Source organism: Lonchura striata, chromosome 6 (genome assembly GCF_046129695.1).
Source record: "Lonchura striata isolate bLonStr1 chromosome 6, bLonStr1.mat, whole genome shotgun sequence".
Taxonomy (NCBI): Eukaryota; Metazoa; Chordata; class Aves; order Passeriformes; family Estrildidae; genus Lonchura; species Lonchura striata.
Window position 1 is genome coordinate 20764833 of NC_134608.1, and position 27583 is coordinate 20792415.

Sequence of the window (27583 nt, forward strand, 5' to 3'; positions counted from 1 at the left end):
GCTACACACTTCAAAGGAAGCATATAAGAAAGGGCATACTAAGTCAATGTCCTAGGTATGCTTTTATCTGAGATAACTGAAACCCATATTACAGAGAGCTATGCAACTGATGTGGTGGAAGTGGTATGAGATAGATCCCAGACTCAAGTTTAATTTTTATGCCTGCAAAGGAAAGAAAAAATGTTCATTGGACTAACAGAAGAATGCAAACATGAACACGATTCTGTAATTTGGTGGCTAGACACTCCTGTGGGATGGGGTATACTTATATCACAGAATATTTTCACCCTTAAAGCTCTGTAATTTCCCTGAAGTCTTTTGGAAATAAAAACACAGCAAGATCCAGGGCTTTGGGAAGAACATTTTATTGCTAAGCATATCTTTAAACAAAATGCAACTAAGAAAAGAAAAAGAATCAAAAAGAAGAAGAAAAAGAAAGGAAATAAAAGCAATAACATCACGATAACTCAAATAAAAATTCTTCAGGTTGTCCATAAAGCAACAGGGATATGGTAGTAGCCCACATACAGAAATGCACATGTTCCCAAAAACTGTCCAGTAGAAACTTACACAAAAAAGGAAAGTGTAAATATTTTTCCTTTAACTTAAAAAAGGAAAGCAAAAAGGAAAGGAAGGAAGAAAGAAAGCAGAAAATCATTTCACAAGACTCCAAGACTCCAAGAACAGCAATCTTTTACAGACATCAAGATATAATCAATTTTTATATAGTTTCGGCCAGTTAAGTCATCTAAAATCGTGCTTTCATACCTTTTTAAAACCTGTCTTTTTTTCTTTTTAGTATAAAAAAATAAAAAAGAAAAAAGCTCAATCTCACACACACACACGCACCACACACACGCACACATACACACACTGAAAATATTTGTTAACATGAAAACGCCTTCTCTAAGTGTTTGAGAAGACTGTTTTTCTGAATTTAAGTTCCCATGTGCGTGTGTGTATCTGATGAAACTTCTTCAAAGTCAAATATTCATGCGACTTATAAACACCAGCAAGAGTAGATTTCTAAACCTAAACAGCTGATTAGTTTTCATCCGCATACAGCAAAAGTTTTCATTCCTGATATCCCAGGGTTCTCAACCCATCTTGGTTTCTGTTGTTCCCACTCTGTCTCTCCCTCATCTACGTTTTTGCACATGATAGGCATGGCTGTCAAACCACCTCACTATTGTTCTGTACAGTAAGATAATCCTTTTCACAATAAGTGGGAGAATGTAGAAACCAAACAACCAAATTAAATAAGTTAAATAAAACATAAGACGTTCCCAATTTAACCATAAAACAGTATATACACCATTAGGGTATCCATATAGAAATTATACTAGCAAAAAAATAGTAGTAAAATATGTAAACAAAACTTCAGGTTTTTTTTTGACACAGGTAACTGTGACAAAGCTAAAACACACGCTCCCTTCACATTTTAAGGTTTGCTTTTGTTGTCTGTTTCTTTTTACTCTGTTCTTCAAGAACATTCTCATTCCGCATTAAGACCATAACAGAACTTCTTTTCCAGCCGTCCCATCAAACATACCATGATAAATATATCTGTGTATATATATATTAAATTATTAAATTATTTTTTCTTTATTATTTTTTGTGTGTCACAGCAGCTTTATTTATTTTCTTTTATATAAAAGAGAAGGAAAAGGGAGAATAGAGCAAATGGAAAGACAGAGATGATCTGAAATGTCAAGCTACAAAATTAAAATATTACTTATGAAAAACAGTTATATGTCATAAAAACTATGTAATTTGCATTCTTTTGCAAGTGTTTAGCTTTTCTGATGTTCATTGGTCTTGTCACAAGTTGAACTCCAGTGGTATCTTTCTGATCACTTTATTAAACTGATTTATTATTATTTTTTGCATGCATTGCAATATCACAGAACCAGATCCCAGAGGAAGGCTCCTTTATTTTTGCACAGTATATTCAGTTCAGGACAGTTAATAACTTTTAAGCATTCTTTTTTGAATCTCAGAATCCCATTAACCATACTTTGGTTGTCAAATGCATACTGAGTGCTATACTCAAATAAAGCCAATGACTGATCAGAACAGACCCAAACCCATCTGCTCTTCAGTTCAATTGCAAATACTGGAGCCAGATCCAAGAGAACCAGCTTTCCATGATAATTTTCCTCAGCACCACTCATCAGACACTTTTACTGCATTGTTAGCAAACAACTTACTACAAGATGACGGCTTCTAGAGACAATACAACCAGATATGCAGAGTAAACACCATGGGTAGCTTTGAGTTCATATATGGTAATAGTCTCTCTTTATTTATTAAGGATTTTTTTTCCGAGATTTCTTCTCTCTGGGTCACCCCCTACATCATTCCACTCCACTCTTCCCTCCCTCACCCAAAGTAACCAAAGAAACCAAACAAAAAGCAACCCAAGAAACAAAACAAAATCAAACCATAAAACCAACAATCTCCAAACTCATTTATTCCCCTCCTCCAGTCTCGAAAAATTATGTGTATGCTGGACACGGCCAGATACAGTTTGTTCAATATTTCTTTGTTGTTTAATAATTATTTTTTTTTCTTTTTCCTTCTTTTTTTTTTTTTTTTTTTTAATAAGTAAACTGAAAAATTATTGATACAGTCAGGGATCACGAACATTGTTAAAGACTCACTTGGAGATATGAAACAAGTAAGCCATGAAGTCTTCTACCTTTGCAGAAAGTTCAGCGGAGGAGGAGATTTGGAGATGTCCAAGTTCACTAACAGAGCAGAGCTGTGCGCGCCATCTCCAGAACGCTAAGTGTGCTTTATAATACATTAGGGCAAAGTTTGCTGACTCCAAGTGATGACTTAGACATTAACAGTCACTGCTGAAATTTTTTCCCAATATTTTTTCCCACAAATGATATCTCCCAATCATCTCGTTCGCTGCAATGGTTCTGATATCTCAGTTAAATCTCATTAAGTACTTCTATATTTATATATAAATAATTATTCTTTTTTACACATAATACTCTTTGTCCTTGTTTTTCTGCTTCTTGTGGCCACTCTTTGAGCTCTGCTGCTTCTCCTTGACGAGCGTGCCGTTGCTCTGGGCTGAGTTGCTGATGTAGTTCCGCGTCTCGTCCACCTGATAGGACCCCTCGTCCCTGTTCCTGTACTTGTACATGGCGTACAGGAGGATGAGGATGCAGAGGGCGGCAGCAGCCACAATGCCGACGACCATCCCCGTTGTGCTGCTCGACTCACGGACCACCTCTGAGGCCCCCGGAACCCGTCTGATTCCCGGCTCCGTGGGGTTTGCTGTGGGCACATTACGGAACATGGGGGAAGTGATTAGCGGGCTCTTCAGCTTTGTGCTGTCTAGCTCATAGGCAGTGGGCAACGGAAGCAAGACTATGTCAGGCTGGGGTTTGAGCTCACGGTTATTCATTTTGCCGGCTGGCAATTTGGGAATCATCACAGTCGAGGACGAAGCTGTGGAGCGGATCAGCTCAGGGGACAAAGACGTGGTAGTAGTCCTACCAGTTTCGGAGACTTTGTTAGGTCTAAAGTCCTTGGATTCCCACTTGGGTGCGTGTGCTTTGTAGCCACCTTCGAAGATTGAAGTGGAAAGACTCTTATCTGTTACCAAGGAGAAGGTGGTGTAAAAATCTTCATCATCAGTAGGGGGTAGGTTAGAGTCAAAGGTTTCCCCTGAGCCATACCCAGATATCACCAAGCCATCATCATCACAACCATCGCTGCCTTGGTCCGACAAGCAAGGTAACCCCGCCTCAGAGGTCATGGACAGGGAATCTTTGGTGGTCTCAATAATGGTGAGGAGGGGGCGAAAGGTAGGGGGAAGTGTAATGAAAGGTGCACGAGTAGCAATAGGAGGGATATCTAAAGGGTCTTCTACAAGTAGAGGGATAACTAATTCACCTCCTGGGATGGAAAAGAGAAAAAAAAGAAGATTAGTACATTTTAATGATACAATGCACCATTTTCAGTTAACTTGAGGGTGAGAGAGGATCTGGGCTTTATGAAAAGGTCTGGGCTTTCTCTCTCTAGCTACACTACCAATAAACTTTCCTGGGGCTGCCTTTCAGTGTTCCCTCCCACCCTGCTCGGGCATTGGTAAAGTGCATGTTCCATCTCCTACCTATGCAAGGTATCTCCAGTGAAATACCCTGAATTTTACAGACCCAAATTTTTTTATTTTTGGAGATACTCTCAAGTGACTCTGTAGTCATCAATTTTTGGAAGTGATCTTTTTTCAAGCATTTGGTTAGAAAACTATTTAAATTAATTACTTTATACTGCCCTGGACCAGTGTTCTCCTAGATATATTTTCTACGACTCATCTTGACACTTTTTCCTCTTCTGATTATTTTCATTTAAAATAACAATGGTATTTCTTCTCTGCTTTTCTAATATGCTCACACTCTGCAGCAGTATATAAGTCCATTCCCTAAGGCATTTTCCATTCATCCATTTCTTCCTGATCATTGTCTGGCTTTTAAATTGTGGGAAGGTTCATGAAAGTGAGGGATGGAATAAGAACCAATTACTTACTGGGTCCATGAAGGTACAGAACTCTACTCAATGTTTATCTCTTTTTAATCTTTAGCATTCTGTTTGACACTAAGAATGTCCCTTTACCTTGCATCTTTTGAGGCTACTAGTGCCATGCTATCTTCATCTTCCATTCTTCTTGATATTCATTTACTACCATTTGATGAAAAATTAAGAACAATTTTATTGTGATTGAAAAAAAAAAACAAAACAAAACAAAACAAGCTGAATAAGGACTTTGATGAACCAAGTTAACAACTGAGCCCAGGACTGTACTGCAGAAGTTGTCTTCACACCTACTGTTACTTCTTGACAGGCAGACAGTTGCAATCAGTTCTACTGATTTCTAACATGATGGTTATCTGTCTACAGAGGGCTGAAAACAAGGTAGACTTACGGTCTCCTCTTCAAGCAGAATAATAAGGCTATAGATTTAACATTTGTACCTTACAACAATATAAGATGCAAATGAAACAAGAAAATCAGTGTATCATTTCTATGATTTGGATTCTGAGCAGCAATATTGCTACTTTTAGGGTAATAGTCTTGTGTTGTCTCTATATTATAATGTGACTTCACCTCTACTTTTGAGTCTATGGTAGTTAACACTCCATATATCTTGTGGACTAAAAAAAAAAGGCATGGAATATTATTAATTTATATAATTCCTCTACCTCTGGTTATAGAGTTTTCTGTTTACATACAGGTCAGGAACAATTTTTTTTAGAGTGAACTATATTGGTTTTGGAAGTTTGTGTATAAATTTTCCTTTGGGTAATTTTTCTTTGCCTAGCCATTTAAGTAAGCAGCTTAAAATATAAATTAAATTGTTCAACTGACATAATATAATCACCTAGATCTGTTCAAAGGAGTGCAACTCAGTAGGAAGTATTCCTAATACATAGGAAATTTTGATTTATACTCACCATTGCTTAAGGAGGATGTACAAAAGGAATTATAGTTTCTAAATAAATAATTCTGGATTTTAGTTATGTATTAATAAGTGCTAATGAACAGTTTGGTATTGCTACAATGCTGAATTCATCAGAGTAAAAAATTCTACTCTCTCATATCCACCCTATATATTATATGCACTTGTTTCCCATTGAATTTTGCCAGTAATGTCCATGGAATGTTTATAAGGAATATTGTCTAAAATCAAAATACCTTCTAAATGTATTTGGAGAGCAATATATTTGAACAAATTACACATGTGAGATAGAAATATACTGGAAAAGATACTTAACAGTTTGATAAAATCTGGATAGCTGAAATAGCAATATGGCTTATTCTTTTCCTTAATGGGAAACTAAGTGATGACACAGTTTAATCAATTGAAACAGTCAGAATTCTCTCAGAGGTACCAGGGTAGAAATTATACCAAAATAAGAAATGTGGTACTTTGCATACTTTCATGCAAAGCTAGTTTTAAGATACAAAGGAACAATTTGAACACGTTGTTTAGTTTTCTGAGCTTCCTCAGTATGTTCATATATCTCTTTTTTTACTGCAGAGACTGAGGAAATAAGTATCAATGTCTCCAAACTACATGCTTTCAAAAAAATTATGTAAAAAAGCCTACAGTGTAGTCTGCCAAATGGATACACTGCATTTTGTGCTCACGCATCTGAGCTGTTTTCTGAGAATGTAGAAACTAGAGCATATAACATGATTTATAATGTCCAGAAGGCCTATCCATGGCTTGAGTAGAGCATCTATAATCTATGCAAACAGGTGGTCTCAGGATGAACTTGGAGTATGCCTTGGGGGCAAAGATCATCTGTGAGCCTGGTAAAAAAATGAATAAAAATAACAGAATTTAAGTCAGGATTGCTACAAATTGCTTAGTCTGGAATTTAAGTTCCAGAAAGTCAGGGATAGTGTTCGTTTAAGCAGTTTTTTAAGATCAGTATTTTACTGTTCAATTGCAATACTCATCTGTGATTTTCATTCATCATCTGTGGCACTCAACTGGAAAAAAAAAGTTTGTCAGCTTTTAATTGCTCATCTGGAACCTTGAAGTGGCTTTATTCTTAAAAGCTATTATACTGGCCTACAGCATCAGTATGTAGTTATCTGCCACCCATTGGAACAATATTTTGGGTAGCTTTTGTCCAAAAATAAGTTATTTTGGTTCTCTTAATGATTAATTTTCTGGAAGGAATGAGGCATTTCTTACATTTAATAAGTATTTACCTCTTGCCCCAGTAACCCTTGCATTTAAAACTAGATCATAGTTATATAGTTTTTGTTGCTATTGAGGACTTGAGATAATGATCAAGACTACTGGAACTATAAAAATGATCACAGCCCTCTTGAAATATTAAATGAAGTTGATACACTTGCTATGATAAGTGGGGCTTTACATAAGTGATGGAGAAAATAATGGAGCTTTTCAATGCCAGCAAGTCTGTTGGATGGAAGGCAATAAGACAGAGTCAGGACTAAGTTTTACAAAGCTTTCATCTCTCAATGTATTTGAGGAGAGAAATTACTTTCATACCAGGATTCAATTATTTAATTTTTGATTCAATTATTTAACCTTATCACTAGTTTTTATTCCAAATTGTCCAATGATCCACTCTATGGTTACTTGCATACTTAAGAAATAGAGACTGTTTAATGTCCTTTCTTAGGAGTCATCAAGGAGTTAATTTGTTGCATTTACCTTTGTGGGGTACCAGTAGATGCAAAGATAGTAATAATGTTTTGATTTTTAATTTTTTAATTATCTGTAATAGAAGAAACTGAGGCCAAAAAAGGCTGTGTGACAGTAAATCAGAAAAAGCACTATAGGTATCAAATCTGGCTTCTCTTTTATTGCACTGTTAGGCATCTATGCAAAACTCACAGCAAACTTGAAGCTGTAGGTCTAACCGGATGCAAGCACAACAAATACTTCTTGGGGTGTGTGATTTATAGGGGAATAAAAACATCCTTAAAAATGGCATGATAAAAATGCCACTCAGTCTAAGAGAAATGTGTTATTTAAGGATAACAGGGAATGTAAATCCTGAAAAGTTCCCAGGAAAGTGTGAGAAATATGAACACCAATATTGATAGAGCAAGTGAAAACTTTCATATCATACCTGCAAGCAACTCTATAAGTGGTACTACATTTCTACAGGTAAGAGACATGAGAGGGAGTCTGGTGACCAGCAGATTGTGAGTGTGTGTAGGGGGAATCATCTTTCACAGAAAAATGGCTGAGGGTGCAGGAAGCTGCCTGGAGCCAGTGGTCTTTGATGGTGGAATAGTGGTGCCTCTTGCCCAGGTCCCACATCAGTTTATAGGTAAACACTGAAAGATTTTAAAAACTAAACAGTCACTTGGTTGTCAAGAATATCTCATGCAGGATTTGGATCCTGAATGGTTTGCTGTAGAAGGCAAATATTTTATAGATTTAGGCCTCTAGAAAGAGCTAGATGAGCCCCTGAAAAACCTTACATGACAATTTTGAAGGGAACTTTGTTTGGGAGAGCTTTTATGTTTATTCAATTTTTTTTTAATCCTCACGATGTCTACCCATTTTTCAATAGCAAAATTAATGCTTTTCAGCCTTGAATAAAACTTACAGCTTCAATTTCCAAATTGCTCTGTGCTATTAAAAAAAAAAAAAAAAAAAAGCAAGGCTGCAACCCAGTTTGGGCCATGGCTTTCAAACAAATATTCTTGTAAGACTTAGATTATTTTTGTAAATTATATAGGCTTTTTCCTGGTAGTTATAAGGTTTCTTTTCCCCCTTTTCTTCTGATGGCTGTTGAGAACCTTTAAAAGTGTTCACTGGTATGCTTTGAGTTCAGGGTTACTTTAGCAATCCAAAGATTTCACAAGGATTTTCCAGATTTATTTTTCACCTACTTTGTGCTTTTCCCCCTGAGGACAGAATAGATGTTTCTTGAGTAGAAATGTGTGCTTTAAAAAGCTCCTCTTGACAACACAATGACAAAGAACTAAACGAAAGAGATAGAAATAAAATTGTTTCCTCTGCAATGACATAGATGCAAAACTCATCCACAGTGTGGATGAAAAAAAAAGCCCAGTCCCAAAAAACTTAGCCCAAAACTGGAAGGAGCTCTGAGAGAACTGAAGTCTGTGAGCTGGGAATTCTTATACCAAACAGCCCAGTGGTTTGCTTGGCCTTCTCATTCCAGAAAGTGCATATGTATTAATTAAAAATTAGCCTTTTAATCTAACACATATACTACTTTAATGGAGTTGTGCTTTTCTTTAAACTACCAAGAGCACTGGGGATATAAAAGGTCTACTTAAGCCTTGGAGCTGCCCTGCTTTTTGGTTTATGATAATATTTATAGATATATAATTCATACCTCTGGAGCTGAGCTCTAGTCAGAGTTCTCTGCCACTGGAAAAGACAGAGTGTTTAAAATTTAATAGAAGCCTTATGAACTGTGAGGATAGTGTGGGCAAGCCAGGAATGCAGAGGGGACCAAAAAATTTGATAAATAAAACAACATGAAAAACTGTAGCAGCTGCTGGTTTTCATCTTTAGAAGCACAAGTACTTCAGTGGAGTTTCAAGCATCAAACTGATACAGGACAAAAGGCACACAAAAAGGAAGTCTGAAAGATTCATCTTCTGCTGCTGATGATAAGGAACACACCTTATAGTCTCTCTTTTCCAGCTGCAACTGTGGAGCTTTAAAACGTCATCCATAAAGGCTGCACAATTCATCCATTCCTGCAGGTACTTGAAATTCTGCATCCAAAGTTTGCAATTTTCATTCTATTCTTTTGATGTTCCTCTGAAGTCTGACTCCATTTTTAATATGAAGTACTTGCCAGAGAAATAATTCCTTACCTTTTCCCCTGATGTATCAACACAATAATTTCTTATTAAAAGACTGAGTTCATAAATTTCAGTCTAATGGTATTTACTTAATTCTGCTTTGAGTCTTCTGAGGATAAAAAGAGGAAATTATTCAGGATATAGTCTCTAATTCAAAGGAATGATGATGCTAACACAAAACCTAGTATATGAACATTCTCAATATTTTCTACTCTTGCAGTCTGAATTAATTGCAATTGACAGAGAGTAGTAGAGACAAAAACAAGATTTCCACAATGGAATACTGCAAATCTTTATCTCAGATATCTTATTTTCATTTCAGAGACTATATGGTCCTCAAAATCATTTGATAAACCTGGATTTCTGCTGGAGTTGGTTGAAAAGCATTTCCTAAGCCCCTCCCTCCAACTATATTAAAAGACATCAGTAAATGCAGTGTTTCCCAACAGATGGTTCATGAGCAAAAGGAAGGTTTAGAGTTTGCGAGCCCAGCAGTTAATGTTGGGCTGTCTGTTACTGATGTAAATTACTGGTCACCTTTGTGGAATTTTAGTGAAACAGAACCTTCCAGAGAGGTCCTGACATCATATCTAAAGCAAAATTCTAAAGCAAAACCAAGTATTCTGGTGTCCAGACACTGAGCTTCTCCGAACCAATTGAGGTGTGCCCTCTTCTATCTCCCACCATTATTTTAAACTTCTATGATTATCTGGTGACAGCTTCCTATTCAGTACAATTATTTGTTGTGTTTTCAGTATCAGTTGTCCCAGAGACTTGATGGTTGAACCTAATATACCTTCTGAGCACAGCATTTCTATGCAGAAATGGTGAAAACATATGTACTTATAAAGATGTACAGCTTTATCTTACTTTTAGTCACTGTTTTTCAAAGAAACTAATGCAAACCTCTTTTGTAGTAAGGAAGTTTTAGAGGTTCAGGATCTGTCTGCATAATTTCTGGATGATGCTATCAAGTCTGATACTAATAGTAATATAGTGGGTGCACTAACCTGGTAAGAGTACACTTGAGAGTATCATTTGGACTGGTTATCAGGCACATAATCAGCAATGAAAAAATTCAATAGAAATAAAATAGTTTCATGGGAACAAAGTAGTAATGGTGTAGAGCTGCAGTAGGAAAACCCAGAGAACTACCAAAATGCTAAAATAGTCCAATAAATTCTGACTTGACATGAAGGCTACACCACCAAGTTAAATACAATTTAAGTAGCAGAAAAGAAGCAACATTAATGGTGATTTGTGTGGAGAAAGGGAAAGAAAGCTTCTAGAGGGGGACTGAGAAAGAACAGAACCAAACTACCTCAGACTCCTTCACCCCATCCTATGCACAATACAATATGGCAATCGACAATATACAAAGAGCACATAACATAAAGGCAAATACAAACTGATTAAAAAAGAAATAAACTTATATATATTTTCCTAAAGAAAAACCATACACTAGAAAATAAAAACGCCACAGCAACAAGGTCAGAGAAAGGAAAAACAGAACAAGTAATTCACTTTATCAGCAAAAGAAAGATCAAAACCTATGAGAACTGAAAAAAATCAAAATCAAAAACATTATTTCCTTTAAAAAAAGGTAACCAAAAATACATAAAAATATTTAGAAAGCATACCACATTGATTTCATAACAGTCAACTTACATCAACAAATTGCCCGCATGTTTTTTGGCATGAAAGGAAAAATTTACAAAAGAAAGTTGTGTAAGAATGCTCTTGGACAAGTAGCATTGCCACATTCTTGTAACTTGCTTTTTTTTGCTGTTGTTTCTTAAAAACTTTTTTAGCAAAATGTTTATTATTTATTTTTAAATATATTTGTTTTACAACAAAGGGCGATACAGGGAGGCAACAACACATACATCCACACCACATAACATGAAAAGAAAAAAATCTTGCACCTTAACAAATTTGAACTTTTTTTATGCTGTTTTCGGTTGTGTTTTTTTATCTTATGTAAAGTTGTTAGCATATTGCAGTTGAAAAATCCTGTACAATTTATTGAATTTACTTTTGCTTGTTTGCATATCTACACATATAATTTTTTTTTTTTTGAAAAGCAAAGTTTGTTGCTTTTTTGCCTTTTTGGTCAATTTGATATATATTTTTTTAAACATTTTCTTTTTTTCTATAATTTTTGTGTGTGTGTGTTTTAAGGAATGGATGACTGCACATAAAATTTTAACAATGTTAAAGAAAGGGGTGGTGAAGGGAAACTTATGGGAAGAAAAAATGCTTAGGGTGGATGGAGTGGGAGTGTAAAAATCTATGAGTGTACTACACAGGAGATGAAGATGATGGGAGTGAATGTGTAAGTCAGTTGCCATGTCCATGTAAGGGCGGTACGGAGTGATCTAGCAGCATTAGAGCTTCTGGCTGTAAGGAAGGGATGGGCAATATACAAAAACAAATGAGCATATTCATGCCCATCAACAAAAAGAAAGAACAGAACTCTAACATTGACAATCTCACAAACCCTAAGCTGCAACTTCTTCAACATGCAAGTTACAAAAAAATTAATAATTATAGTATTAATATTTACATTTTCATTAAAGGTTCTCAAATTATAAAAACAGTTAAGACTTTTCCCTACTAAAAATAGCAGTAAAAATACACAAACTAATAATAATAATAATAGTAATAATAATAATAATAATAATAATAATTAATAATAATAATAATAATAGTAACCAGAGAGTAAAACAAAAAAAAACCAAGGAAACTAGTTTTATGCATTGGAATTAGAACAACTTCATCTGTAGCTACCCACAGCCTTCTTGTTCTAACAATCATCTTTTCTGAAGACCATCAAATTGACATTGTATTCTCAGTAATTTGAGGCAGTCATTTCTTGAGTACATCAAATGTACTGTTTCAAATGTAAAGTCTGTGTTTGTACACCCCGTCCCCACTGTCAAATTAGACTGCTTTTATATTCAGATTCCCTGGAGAATCTCAAAAATACAGCTGTAGGATTCTACCAGTGAAGTAGTTCCTTATTTAAAGACAGAAATAGAGGGAAAAAATTGCAGAAAACAATTCATAACTCTTTTGTTTTGTTTGTTTTTTTTTCATTATTAGATTGGAACAAACCAAATCTAAGATAGAAATTCAACCATTGAAAAGAAATACATCAAAATAGAACTATGTAGAGATATACTAAAAAAAAAAGCAAAAAAGGAAATAGAGAGTTCTCTTTGTTCCCAGGAGGAAGGGAGATATGAGCAATTGCTAGATTTTGAAATTTTATTTTTAAAGAAAAAAAATTATTCCACACACTTTCAAAGATGGACAGAGCAGATGCACACATTGAAAGGAACAGACAAAGCAGTCTAGGGACACTTTCATAATTTGAATATTTAAAAAAAAGAATTGGATTCTCTTTCCTTCTATCCCCCTCCCATTCAAATATGTTTTCAATTGTCAGCCAAAAACCCCACCACCCTTGAGTGTTGCTTTTTTTTTTAATACATCTTTTTCTTTATCACTTATTTTTAAAATAAACATGGAGAGGAAAAAAAAAAAAGACGTGCAGTCTGGATGTACGTCATAAATAGACATAGAAAAAGATAGAAGAAATTGGCTGAGATCGACAAATGGGTTATATAATAGCTTAATTTTACTGTAGGATGTTAATAATAATGCATGCTTAAAGTAAGTTGCATTTAGGGAAAGTAGAAAAACAGAAGAGCAAGCAAGGATCTGGGTGCGGGCAGGCAGAAGGGAAGGGGAAGACAAGGGGTGTTCCATCCATGCCTCTCCAGAAAGGGCAAAGCACATTCCAGCAAGATCTCTGCATTTCTGGGGGAGGTCAGAAGGGGAAAAAGGTGAGGAGAAATTATAAGCTATGCTAGGATATACTTTTCACTCTGTGACCTACTTGAATCCACTCAAAACACCAAAATCAATCCCTTGTTCTGACTCTTAACTCTCCAAGGCACACCTGAAATCAGTGGCATATATTTCTGCCTAGTAGCAGAAAATGCTTTTGCTGCTAGCATTAAGACAGAGACTACTTTCTCCTAGCTACAAAAGCATTAAAAGTTCAAGGAGCTATTACTAATTGGTTCTTTCCTAAAACAGTATTCCAGATACTATATGTCCTAGAGGGGTCCTCAGCTTCTTCTGAATTCCTTAAATGACATTTATGATGTCTGCACTTTTCTTAATAAAGACCATACCCTAGATATTAGAGTCCTTCCAAAAAGGAATTTGGGACCCCAGGCAAACAAAAGACAACAAAATTAATATAAATCTCTTTAAAAGTGGTTTAAAAGACAACAAAATTAATATAAATCTCTGGACCCTGCCTAAGAGAAATCTCTCCAGCAGGTGGGAAAATCTGTCTGTAAGCACTGCATACACCTTAGCTTTGAATCAGGAATGTCAACGAGATCATTCCATTAAGCCATCATCAGGTCATGTTACCACCAATCAGTTGAAGCGGGAGCTATCTTGAGATTAAATTTCTGGGAATAATGGCGATATCCTCCCTGTGGATGTCTCCAGGGGTACTTCTGTGTAGGCACAATTACAAACAGGTAGGATGTTCTGGTACTTATTAACATGAGGGGCAATAGCACCTCTAAAGCCACTGATAGATCAGTGTTAGTTCTGGGAATATTAAATAAGTATAAACCCTGCAAAAATTAAATAGCCTGGGTTGGTTTTAGATGTATTACTGGAAAGTGTCCAGTTCTTAGAGGAGTTATATAAGAGCTCTACTTCAGAAATGATGGGGCTGCACTGACTAACAGCACAATGCAGCTGTATCTGGAATGTACCATGCCTATTCTGGGAGGCTACACTGGACCTATCTCCTGCATCCCTTAGGTAAACATGTTAGGAAGGGAAGAGGTCAAACCACAGAAGAGGAAACCTAGTCAGGGTAATCCCAGGGACAAAACATGCAGGTTACAGGAAGCAAAATGTTGGTCTACACAGGAAAATTTGGGGTTTCATTTGTGGATCAGAAAAAATTGCTTAGGAATATGAAAAAAAATTACAGAAGTGAGGCCTTTTCAGACCTCAGTGAAGATTTTTGTTTGGCAAGGTTATAAGGCTAGTGTCCCTGGACATCACGTCCCACCAGGGTTCCAAGCCTCTGGTTTAATTGTACTTTGGGAGTTTCACAAAGAGGCATTTAAGCTTTGAATTTTAATCAGCATTTGTCATGACTTACAGCTGGATTTTCAGAGCAGTGAAATATCCCCCTTCAGCACATTAGAATTGAGTGCCTTCACTTTGATGCAAAACAGACTGTAAGGCATGAGTCTGGTTGCCAACTGTGCAGTCTATGTCAGGCCTCTCCAGAAAATACTTATGCCCTATTTGATGATAAACTTCTAACTCATTGCATGAGGGTCTGGAAAAGCCTTTTACTGCCTGAAATATCAAAAGAGAGAACCACAACTGGAGGCAGAGACACTTAAAGAGATGACAAGATTTTGTAAAGGAAATCTTGATGTTAGCCTTACAAAAGGATTTGAAGGGTGCTAAGACATTTTTTCTTTGGTCAATATAGAGGTGCTTGAAGAGAAGCAGAGTTCTTTGGAAAATCTGGGTCTAGCAATTTCTGTTGAGGCTGGGAAAACCTTCTTCAGTATTTAAAATATTCTAGATGTTAATAGTCAATACTAGATGTCCTAATTTGAAAATTGGATCCTAAATGCTTCCACATGAAGGTACAAGATGCTATTTTATTGCTGAACACTTAGCAAATTATTCCTCAGAAAAACAAAGACTAAAAAGCATAAGTAGTGCAGTTTTTTTTTTTTTTCTTTTCAAAAACTTAAAGTAGATCAAAGGACTGGTAGTATAAACATCTGTATTATTAAAGCTTACAAGTTTCTTGCTTGAAGGGTTGAGCTGATAGCCAATGTTTTCAAATGAAAAAAATCCATATATCAACAGAGAAACAATTATACAAAAAGCCCCTTGTTCAGTGACTTCAATGATAAAGTTTTATTATATTATCTTTTGTTTTCAAGTTGAATTTTAAAGGGAAATGAAAAAAATGAAGGTAATGCACATTTGTCTCTGTGTGTGTGTGTGTGTGTGTGTGTTAAAATGCAATATGAAAGATGGCTGGTACATTAGGATCTAGGGCTGCACTACTGTACTCAGGTTCATGATAACCTCTGGAACTTTCATATCTTTTACCACTCTAGTCACAGAATCACAGATTTACAGAATCATAGAATATGCTGAATTGAAAGGGACCCACTAAGATTATCAAAGTCCAACTCATGGCCCTGCACAGCACCATCCCCAAGATGTGTGCCATCATACACCTGAGTATTGCATCAGCACTTGAACTCTGTCAGCCTGGTGCTGTGACCACTTCCTGGGCAGCCTTTTCTAGTGCCCAACCACCCTCCGGGTGAAAAATCTTCTAATATCCAACCTAAACCTCCCCTTACACAACTTCATGTCCTTGTTCTCCATTAAAGCTGACCGTTTCTCTCTTCCCTAACACACTGAATCCCACATTATTTGAGTTCTGTCCACTGCAATGCAACTCTAGTTCTTCCTGCTTGTACAAGCTCCCAAAACAACCTGCTCATTCTTGCATGCTTTTAACCTTTCATAGTGTTTTTCCGACATCCAGCCAAAGGAATGCTTAGCATACCACAAGTAACAAATTCCTTATAGATTAATAGGATTAAATACTAAATTTCAAAGCAAAACCTGTTCCCTACACCAAACTCAGAATAAAAATCTGTTCCTGTGATTCCCATCAGCTATCTGCACTAATTTAAACTGCAAGACAAGTGTATTGAATTAGCTGGTCCACTACAAAACAGAGATAGGAAGAGCCTAAGAATATAAATTAGTTATATCACTTCCTTGCACCAGCTGTTTGTACTGGTAAAAAGCTCTCTCATTCCAAGCCCATGGGCACATCTGAAGCTTAGAAATAAAAAAGCAATCCATAGTAAGAATATCTATATGAGAATGGCAAAGTTCCACATGCTGATCTGTTTGGGTTTGTGTGTGAGAGTTAATTAGTGGGGCTTCTTTATAACAAAGAGCTAAAAAACGATCATCAGAAATGAAAGCACATTTATAGCTCTGAGAGCTAAGGAAATCATAGGGCTAAACTGCCACAGCAGTAAAGAATTTTTCAGGTGTTTGCCATAAGCTTATTATCTTTTCACAGTCCCTCAAATCAAAGAGTGTTTGATGCTTTGAGTGCTAAGCAGCCCAGCCAATATCACTGGCCTGAAAGCATTCTGCCCATGCATCTCTGAACTGTGTCTTTCTCCAGGGAGAAAGATCTGCTGTGGTGTTTTTTGAAAGACTGAAGATTGATATTTGTAGTCAGCCCAGCTAAGGCTTATTTTTTTTTAATGTAAAGTCAAACTTATTTAATCCTAGAAGTCAGTTAAATGGAAAGAAGTGTTTCTGAAGGGATTTTGCAACCAAAACCCAGATTCTCATACCAACAAACTCAGTAGAGTGTCATCCAATAATTTGAGTGGGAACAGGAATAGTTGTATTGGTTTAAAAAGTTGTATTTGGTCTAAACACATGTAGCAAAAGTTTTCTGCATATTTATGGAATACTAAAATGTACATAATTTTCTGCTAATCCACAAATATAGAGCAGAAAGGATATACTAGTGTCTTCTCCTTTCTTCAGTATACAGCTATGAAGCAGACAGGTAAAAATACATGTCATCAGGTTGTCCAAATGCTAATAAATACTCAATGACTTCTGCATATCTTTCTTCTCAGTAGTGATCCTAAGAAGTCATACACTGTTGGACAGGTTGGATCAATGAGCTGAGATAAACTGTATGAGGCTCAACCAGGCCAAGTGCTGGGTTCTGCACTTGGGTCACAACAACCTCAGGCAGTGCTTCAGGATGGAAAGTGGCTGGAAAGCTGCCCAGCAGAAAAGGACCCGAGGGGTGCTGGTCAGCAGCTGCTGAACATGAGCCAGGGCGTGCCCAGGTGGGCAAGAAGGCAAACGAGTATCCTGGGCTGTGTCAGAAATAGTGTGGGCAGCAGGACCAGGGCAGTGGCTGTCTCCTTGTGCTGGTGAGGCCATAGCTTAAGTTCTGTGCTCAGTTTTGGGCCCCTTGCTGCAAGAAAGGCACTGATGTGCTGGTACATGTCCTGAGAACAGCAACAAAGCCGCTGAAGGGGCTGGAAAGTCCTATAAGGAGTGGCTGAGGCAGCTGAGATTGTTAAATCTGGAGAAAAGGAGGTTAAGATGAGAGCTTATCACTCTCTACAACTACCTGAAAGGAGGTTGTGTACTTCAGAAGTAGGCAGAACCCTTTTTCAGTGCAATATTTTTAATCACTTGCATACTAGGCTACATTTGCCATTTCTGTTGAAAGTTCCTACAAAGTAATCAAATTAATCCCTAAAACAGCACAAGCACATTACATTTTCAAAGTCTGCAGCTAATCCAACTGCAAGTAACTCAGTGGATGGAACTTCCTCCCCTGCTTTGTGAGAGGAGAATCCAAAGCATATTAGAATCACTGGTAAAAGGTTTCTCTTGCAATGAACTTAAACTTATTTTCTGAAGGAAAAGTAGTGATACCAGTTCTGCCCTCAATAACCCCTCTTCTTTTAGTATTTCCTGTTCCTGTTACAGACAAAACTCAGTGCTAGGAAGAACCTGCATTTTCAGCTTTTGTCCAGAGATAGATATTGTGCTTTTTATCTTGGAGTTGTAAACAAAATAAAGCAAAGAAAAACCACACAAAGAAAAGTGTTGTCCCCTTTGATGGTTAAATAATCCATGAACATTCCATGCATTACTTATGTCTCTGGAAGACATTCAAGACCTAAAGCATTCCATATTAGAAGTCTCTACTGATGCAGTTACACCTTATTCTCAAGGATACATGGGAATCAGTACAACCAGAGACCTTTAACAGTGTACACACAGTACCAAAGAAAGTGTTGGACAAGCTCTAGAAAAGAACAGGAGTGTTAAAATGTAAGCTGGACTATACAAACATGGTCATGAATTCCCACTAATAACAATACACAATTTCCTTGTTAATTATATCAAGCTAAATACTGCAATCACTGAGAAGAAATAACTAACCATGTCTTTTCAGCATTGTGAACATCAGTTCTTTGTAAAATGTAGAGTGAAGAGAATTTACAGTGTGATGGTTGGGAAGAGGCTTATTCCAGTAGCCTTTGAGCAAGATTAATTTACCTGTGCCTTCATAACTAAACTTTTTTATTTTAGTAATCACAGGGTATGATTTGGATCCATATAAGGCATGCTTTATTCTACTGAGTTTGAGCAATTTTAAGTTCCCTCCCAGAGTAATTGGGGTGTAAGAGTTAATAATTGAAATGACCTATTCAAGCACATGTTAAAAGACTGCACAAAATCAGGGATTAATAAGCTCATTTTCCAAATGATGGAAGTAGTACAGGCCTGCTGATAATGTTATTTTCCTCATGTTACAAGAAGCCTTTGGAAGTCCAGAACTGAGTCCTAGGACTATGGGACTTCAATATCCTCTTCAGACAAAACCAAGGCAAAATAGTCCTCAGAATTAATACAAGGACTGCCCCACAGCCATCCTAAAAGGCAAGAGCAAGTTCTCCTTCAGTAAAATGAGCTGATGTTGGATACATTAAGGCTTTAATCCCCAGTAACCTGTAAAGGAAAAATGTTACATAAGAGACTGTTACTGATAAGAAGTTTACTACCAAGTAGACTGCTGACAGATTCTACAATATTACTACTGGGAAGTGGTAGAAAACCCTAGGTAGAAACCCTGATAATCTGTAAACATAAATAAAGAGAACCCCAATTCTTCCTCCAAAAAGGAAAAATGAGAGTGCCAAGCTTTTGAGCAGTATGTTAGGTGTTGTTCTCTCACACCACTTCAGACAATGTGAGATGCTCTTTCCTTTGGATTTTAACAATGTTTAAAAGCACTAGAATCCCCTTGGGATCCCAAGCAGAGGTGTTTAGAAACAGAATGACAAATGCCTATTAATCCATACTTTGACGTCAGTTCTCCTACTAGGCAGCACTTGTAACTGCATCAGACACACAATAGAGCTAACTAACATAGGAGCTATCTAGCTCTGAAGCACTGCAGGGGGAATCCTTTCTATAGGAGCTTTCAACATGTGAGCTAGTTCTGTCTATCATTTAGAAAAGACAAGAGAGGATGGTGCTGTGACTCAGGCATTTGGGAATGGATTTTTGGCAGGACTTCTTGTTTGTTTGTTTTTTCAGGGAAGTTTAATACTAGACATGAAGTGCAAAAGCAGAAAGAGGGGATGCTATTTTTGCAAATTTTCTTTTGGAAGTTCAGGATTACAGCAATGGAAGGCTGCTGCAGGCAAGTTTGAATCCTCTTTTTCAACATCATGAATGACTGGAATAAATTATACTGTGATTTAGAAGCCAACGCTTTAAGCTGTTTATCAGAGGTTGCTTTACAGCAAGAAAGTGGCTGCGAAGGTTATTTGCTCTGTTTTCATAACAGATTGGATTAGAAAAGAAACAGATTTCATTCCAAAAGTTAACTTACTTTAGTATTGATGATGTTAGTATCTGGGGCCCCCAACATAAGAAGGACATGTTGAAGCAAGTCCAGAGGTCATGGTCATGGGGCTGAGGGCTGGAGCTTGTTTCCTACGAAGACAGGCTGAATGAGCTGGGGCTGCTCAGCCTGGAGAAGAGAAGGCTCCAGGGACACCTTACAGCACCTTTTTCCAGTACCTAAAGGGGGCCTACAAGGACGCTGGAGAGGGACTTTTATAAAAGTATGTAGTGATAGGACAACAGCTTCAAAATGAGACAAGGTATATTTAAATTAGATATTGGGAAGAAGTTCATTATTGTGATGGTGATGAGGCACTGTAGCAGACTTCTCAAAGAAACCCTATCCCTGGAAATGTTCAGGTTGGATGGAGCCCTGAGCAACCTGATTTAGGGGAAAGCGTGGTTGCCCACACAGAGGTTGGAACTAGATATTTGAGGTCCCTCCCAACCCAAACAATTCTGTGATTCTATACCATGATAATTGTATCTATTTCAGAATCACAAGTAAAGACAATAGGTCCATGAATAAAGCTGAGCATCTCCTCAGCAGAATTCTTCAGGTCCATGCAGACTTTTAAAACAAAAATTCAGGGTGACTGCTTTTTGCTATTGATTAATTCTACTTACCTCATTTGTAAGTTGGGAGGCCTTGGCATTCTTTCTCCCTAACCTTCAAACTATGATAAGATAGTGTATATCCCACTATCCCAAAAGTTTGTTCACTTTGTTAGAGAAGTTGAAGCACTACCTTTCAAAATGGAGAAGGGGGATGGGGGGTATCTGGGGGTGTGGTGTGTATTTATTTTTTTTAAACCAACAGTTAATATTCATAGACCAGAGCAGGTCAGATTGCTGTGGAATCATTATTTAAAGGGATATATAGTCATATATTTGAATATGTTTTCCGTATTATTCCTTACTGTATTACAGTAAGGAATTGAAGTATTTACATTTAAATTTCAGGGTCATTGTTAGAAAATCAACTGAAAAATGACTGCATAGCTATTAACCATCATGTCTGAGCTTCATGGTTTAGTAATTCTCAGAAGCATAAAAATCATGAATACCTGTGAAATGAAAGTTGACTGCAGATCAAGTCTAATAGGATGGAAAGTTAATTAAAAGAAGCTAAGAAAATCTTATCATATTAGGCTTTCCTCTGCTATGAAGTAGGACATTGTATGGTTAGATTTTAATAGGAAAGTCTATTACTTTCTCATAGACTCTAATTTCCTTTATCTGTATGAGCCACAAAATTTTCTCATGCAGAATTATTTTTCTGATGAATTCATTATTTCTATTCATATTCTTAGTCTAATTGATGGTCTTAAGCACAACGAAAAAAGAGATAGAGCTGGAAACATTATGTTAATAGAACAAACACTTTATTTGAGCAATTCTGCTATTGGCAAACTTACAGCTTTGAACTTTGTGAATGAAACAAAAAGGTGTTCAAATTTTATCCTTATTGCCCTGTGATTTACTGCCTTATTAGGGTATTTATGAACAGCACTGTTTTGAAGTTAGAAGAAATGTTTCACCTTCAAAAGGCTCATTATAGACACTTGAGCCTGTTGCTTGCCTTCTGTAAAGGATATTAAATGAGAACAGGCACATAGACCAACATTTTACTGAAGGAGAACTGGAAGATTTGCCTGTTTTTTTCCAGTGCCTAAACAATTCTTGCTAGTCTTTCATGGTAAATTTAAGTGTTTAATGCAAAATGGCTTATTTTCCCAACCTTCCAAGGCATTGAATTATTCATCAAAATGGGAGCATGCCAGAAGCCAAATTATAAATTGCTATTGTTGCCTTATAGCTCCATCACAATTCCTTATTATTTCTTATTTCATTGTCTGTTAATTTACTAGTGGTAACCTCAGCTGAAAAATACTGAGAAAGGGAAGCAAGTGGCAATTCAAACATACAACTACAAAGAGCAGAATTCAGCACAGGAGCACAAAGCTTTGAGATAAGATGACATGACAGAGCTGTATGTGCTCTGTCTTCATAGGTGGGGACGCATAACATGGAGTTAACTGGAAAAAAACCTTCACTTTTGCCCTTTCCTCAGCTTCACCTTTCCCTTAAAAAAAATACATTTCACTTCAAAACTCTACCATGGTGTTTCCTGCTTATTATGTCTCATTGGATGATTTTCCAACCTGATAATATATCTATGTCCAATTCTAAAGATATTCTTCATTCCAGTTTGCTGCCAACCCAAGTTAGGAATCTGAGAGATGAGTTCAGGTCTCCTACCATTACCACTCAACAGGAAAGACTGTAGATTAAGGTATGTACTTGGCAATCTTGTAGCTACCCTATTGCCTTCAGTGATCTTAAAGAAATATGACTGACTGAACTCTAAAATTGAACATAATTCCACAGGGAAAGTGAGGGACAGATTGGAACCTATTCCCTAACTCCAGCACTGCATGGAATTTACAGGGACCATCAGGATACAAAACCTTAAAAGTCAGTGGATTGGTCTCTGAATCCAAACACACAGATCAGTGAAGAGGAGGAAACACTTTCTGTTTGTTCATCTATGGCATTGAGGTATAGCTGTGGGTGAAATGATTCCTTTTGCTTAAACAAATATGGTTTTTCATAATGAAAGAACCAATTTTATTTAGAAACATTTCCTCTCCTTTATTAATTCAATTCTTTTAAACTCAGCAGTAGTTTATCCTCCTTCCACCTCTGCAACTGTTGCATGTCCTACAAATAATTTTCTCCCTGCATTGCTTCATGCCACTCTCAATTAAAGCTTGTTAGTGAGAGACCTAAGGAAGTATCCTATGAACATCTCTGATTATATTTATGAAAAGCAGACAATAGCATTCATCACTCTTACTAAAGATCTGAAAAGAAATGTGCAGAACACATTTCAAATCTGAGATAAACAATGCCACTGAGGTAGTAGGAGTGCATTTCTGGTCAAACACCTTACCTGGCATATAGAGCTGTGTGCTCTGTTAGATAAGATCAAGAAGATCCATAACACTATCAAGTGTGGAAATAAAAATGGAAGTAAAGTAAGCAATGGCTTACTTTAAAGACAGAAAAAAGCAAAAGGAAGGTTTATGCCTGCTGCCTTCATCCCTTCAAGAATATTAATGTGTAGAATATAGATGCACCAGCTGGGCTCAAAGAAGTAAGTGAAAGTCAGAAGCTGCCTGATCTCAGAAAACCAACAGGCATTCCTTATGTAGTCAAACAGTGTAGAATAAAGTATAGCATTGTAATGAAATACAGTAAAAAATGTAGATGATACGCCACCTTATGAAAACAAGCTGTTGTATTTGACAGCTGAGCTTTGAAATGCCGCAGCTGAAGTCTCTCCTCCCTGTTAAATTATATGGACTTTTTTTTCCAGTCTGTGATTTAAGGTCTAACTAACTCTATATAGTGATTTTTTCCACACATAACTGTACAAAAGCCCTAATACTATAAAATGCTAAATACTTTCTACTTTCACTAATCCCAAGTCACTCAACATCTCATTAGGCTGCCAGTTTTTCCTGCCATGTGGCTAATGTAATTAACAAATATGCATGCATATGCATATATACAGGAATGTACACAATTTTTTTTTGCATTTTTTAACTATGAAATTATTTAATTTGAATCCAAATTCCAAACTGCTATAGAAATCCAAGTGCTGACTCCTACCTTTCCTAAAAGAAAAATCAATATCCCGTTCACAAATGCTGTAGACAAAAGCTTTGGAAGAGAGTTATAAAACAAGAGAGGAATGCAGCAGAAAAAGTTCTGATTTTGGTAATTTAAGCCTATTACCAAATGCATTCTCCCAGGAATTCCTTGTACATACAATTGGGGTTTTTTTCTATACATGCTATGAATTACCCAATCCACTCTTTCTGATCTAATGTTCAGTTCTGGCAAACAATCCTACTTTTGAAACTTAAGAGCATGATTTGCTACTCACTTGCAGCAGTTTTACAGTGATAATGCTTATATGCATTATTGCTAACTTACATTAGCAGTAAATGAGAGGTACAGTACGTGGATCATTTCTTACAGTGGAATCTGAGAAACCTAAAATATGACATGCAGTCTACCTCCTGGGGACAGGATATTACAAGCACTCTGTTTTCAAATCTAAGATATTTGCTAGAACTATCTGAAATCTGTAATAATATTACACAACAGAACAATACTAACAGGTTTTCATGTATATTTACTTTATGTAACCCATATATATATTTTTTCTTTTTCTTTGCTTTCTATTTCCAGCACCTTTCCCAGTGCTCCAGTCAGAGACATAAAGCTCGAATTTATTGGATTTTATAAAAGGAAACTGCATTTGCCATCCCTTAATCCTTTCTTGCAAAGAATCTCCTTCCCCTGCACCAGCTCCCTATGCTTATTAAGCTTCCCAGCTACATTCAGAACTCAGGCGCTGTGTAAGCAGAGGCGTCACTGTAATGGAGCAGAGAGATAACAGTGCCTCTCTACTCGGCTTTGTCAGCACTACCCCTGAAATTATGTGTACAGTTCTGTGCATTTCATTACCAGAACAGAGCAGCACAATACAATACAAAACAGAAAACTGATAAAGAACTGCTGTTCAACAAGGAACAACAATCATTGCTCTAAGTTGATGTCTAAAATCTTTGCCTTCACTGTAGACAGCTTCGTCATCTTGGTTTGTACTTGCTGAAATCTCCCTTGAATTAGAAAATTGCACACAGAGTAAAAGCTGTCATTACCCTAACATGGCTAGATCCACAGAAAAATGACCTCCTGGTTTGTGTATCTGTTTAAAAATTTAAGAAATCTGAAGGATCAAAACACAACTTTTGTTTAAAAGTAGAGGAGAGATAAACTAAGGTTGGAAAGTGAAAGAAGAATTAAGACTCCAAGGTCTTATTTCAAGTTCTGCCATTCAGATAGACTTTAAGGGTTCAGTCTATAAAAGGATTAACTATCTCTTGTCAGTGTATAAATCTGAAATTTAGATCCTAGAAGCAAATGCTCAACTGCTCTAATAGCCACAAAACTCCCCTTAGCTGCTAGAAAAATTATGGCAATACAGCTATAAAATGTTGTTGGGGCTACTGGACACTCACATATGCAGCCACCCCCAGGATATAACTACTAAAATTTATTTAAAAATAAGCATCTTGAATGTGTAGCTGGCATCAGAGATTAAATGCCAATAAAATACAAAACCAATACTGTTTGTATAGGGATTTTAAGGCAAAAGCCATAGGTATGAATAGCAATTGATATTCTGAAGTTCATCAAAAATCTGAGCCTTCACAAAATGTTTGCTCTTCCAATAGTCCAAATGGCTTTGATCTGACTTGCTGCTTAGACTCCTAATTAATTAGCTTTAATGAAATGTAAGCAGATTTGGTTGGGAAAAAGAAACAAAATTGTTCCAGTTCCTCGGGATACTTTAAACATTTCATGTGAATATAGTGTTCTTACATGAGGCATGCCAAGCCTGGCATGTCTTGAGAGTTTCTTAAACTATCTGAATTGGCAGCTTGTGTTTGGACACTTGCCACCTATGAGACAGGCCAACAGAAAACTTGCAGCTTGTCATCAGGAAGGAAAGGTCATTTCAGAGGCAAAGGAGAAAAAATCACCAGGACAATAAAAAAATCTACTGGTTCAATAATAAATGACATATAGATGATTTGGAATAGTTTTTTCTATACTATCTCATGTCTTTGTGTTTGCTGTAGACAGCACTACCAGAATACCCATTTTTCAGCAGAGAACTGTGTAAATCCTTTTCAGAGGAGGGAAAATAGGGGGAAAACTGCTGTACCAGGATTCCCTGCTCTTCTTGCATGGAGGAAGAACTATAACAGAAAGAGTTAGACACACAAATGGCTGTTTTCATCTTTCAACAATCCCGTTATTAGAATAGAGGTGCTGCAGGCACAACATCTGCAGTTTGTTTTTCCATCTGTTTCTAAAAATATTATATCAGCGAAAGAGACTTTTTTCCTTTCTCTGAAAATCATTTTTGTTTGCTTTTTCTTTCCAAGGGAAAAGTGATGGATTTGGAAAACAGCATATGTGGGAAAGATCACTCAGCTTCAGGGGTGGACTTTACCATTGCTATTCAAAATACAATGAAAAGCTGTGAACAAAACAACTGAAAATTTTGAAATGTACTGGCTCAGCTCCTTTGATAAATGTAATCAAAGGGCTTAGTCTTCTAACATAATTCCTACAGAGTTAGTGACAGATGTTTCCTATGCAGGAAAGCATGTTTTAATGTTCTGGGGAACCTAATGGGGGAGAAAAGAAATTGGAAAACAACTACAAGAAGCTCCAAAGTTATTTACAGGTGAAGTTTAGTAGTCATATTTTCAGAAATCATAAAAGAAGAAAAATTAAGTGGGGGGACAAAAGAAGTCCCCATAAAATACTTCAAAACTTAAGTTTACTTTGTTTCATAATTAGAGATTTTGTTAGAATGCAATTTTTACTTGTTTTAAAGCACCAATTTCAAAATGCAAATAAAGTAATCAAACCCAGAATTTTAGGGGTCAAAGAACCTTTTCTTGTTTTGGATACGACACAGACAGCTCAGAAGAGACTAGATGGAGTCCCTACAATATTTTGACAGCCCTAAATCTTCAGTTTTTTACTAAAAAAGAACTAAGGTGTGAATATATTCAACTACTTTTCAGTCTGTGAATTCCTTTGGGGCTTATTTGGCATTTTTAAGCATGTGAAAAAGGGCGTGAGAGACTGAAATGTTTAAAGACCCAAACAACTGGCCATTTACAAAAGCAGCTGGTGTTTGCTGAGGCTTTGCTGAGGTTTGCACCCCCACACCAAAGGGGCAGAGGACATTTTTGGGTGTGTGGTGGCAAAACCTCTGATCTGTGTAAGAACAGCACCAGTGCCAAGGAGGGGCTTTCCACCAGTGGACTGCATATGATCCACAATGTTCTAGGGAATGCCACCCATCAACCATGGGAATAAGGGCAGATCAGGTAGTATGGCCAGTTTACTGAACAAAAGAGCACTTTATTTTATTTCAGATACATACATACTCCCACTTCACTGACTTCCTCTCCAGCTGTCAAACCTTTTTAATCCTCTCCACAGGTCTCTGAGAGTCCCCAGAATCCTGACAGAGGTAAATGATTCAGAACCTCACTGAAGACACCTCCCTGCTGTGAGCTCAGATGCATGACAGGGATTCTCTGTTTCAGACTGTTCCCAGATCTCAAACCTCAGTCACACTTGCCCTCACTCACAAACCACCTCCCCCAAAATGATGGGATGTACTAGCAGCTTTCTGAGTTATACAGAAGCCAAAGACCTGAACTAGCAGAACATGACAGGCGCATGAGAAAGAGGATAAGGCAAGATTCAATGCATTGGTTCCACATTTGCTTATAAAGCTCCTCAACAAGTTTATTCTACTATTTCAGTTCCCTAAAATACTTCTTTTAGCCAGAATATAAACATGGCATTAACAGATGTATAAATATACACGCATGTACAGAGAGAGAGTGAGCATGTGTGCACGTTTTGCAGTGTATTTATCATCCCTGTCTTAGCACTGAAAAAATTAGCATACAGGAGAACCATGGATTCTAGGGGAAATACAAGTCTCCAGGCACTCCATAGTAGATGTGGAGGGAGGTCAGAA

General features: G+C 36.9%; 1 protein-coding gene across 12 annotated transcripts in view; it reads right to left on the minus strand.

Moving 5' to 3' along the window:
* Window positions 1-349: 349 nt before the first annotated feature.
* Window positions 350-27583, minus strand: part of NRXN3 (neurexin 3) — a 963379-nt gene continuing 936145 nt past the window's right edge. For 4 of the 12 annotated variants that reach the window (XM_021542843.3, XM_021542859.3, XM_021542854.3 and 1 more), the window contains one exon: window positions 350-3918. In XM_021542843.3, coding sequence (XP_021398518.1) covers window positions 2993-3918 — 926 coding nt within the window. In that variant the 3' untranslated portion in view covers window positions 350-2992. Of the gene's footprint in view, window positions 3919-11378; window positions 11758-27583 lie in introns of those variants that run through there. The other 8 variants (XM_021542850.3, XM_021542849.3, XM_077784015.1 and 5 more) reach the window with 3 other exon arrangements.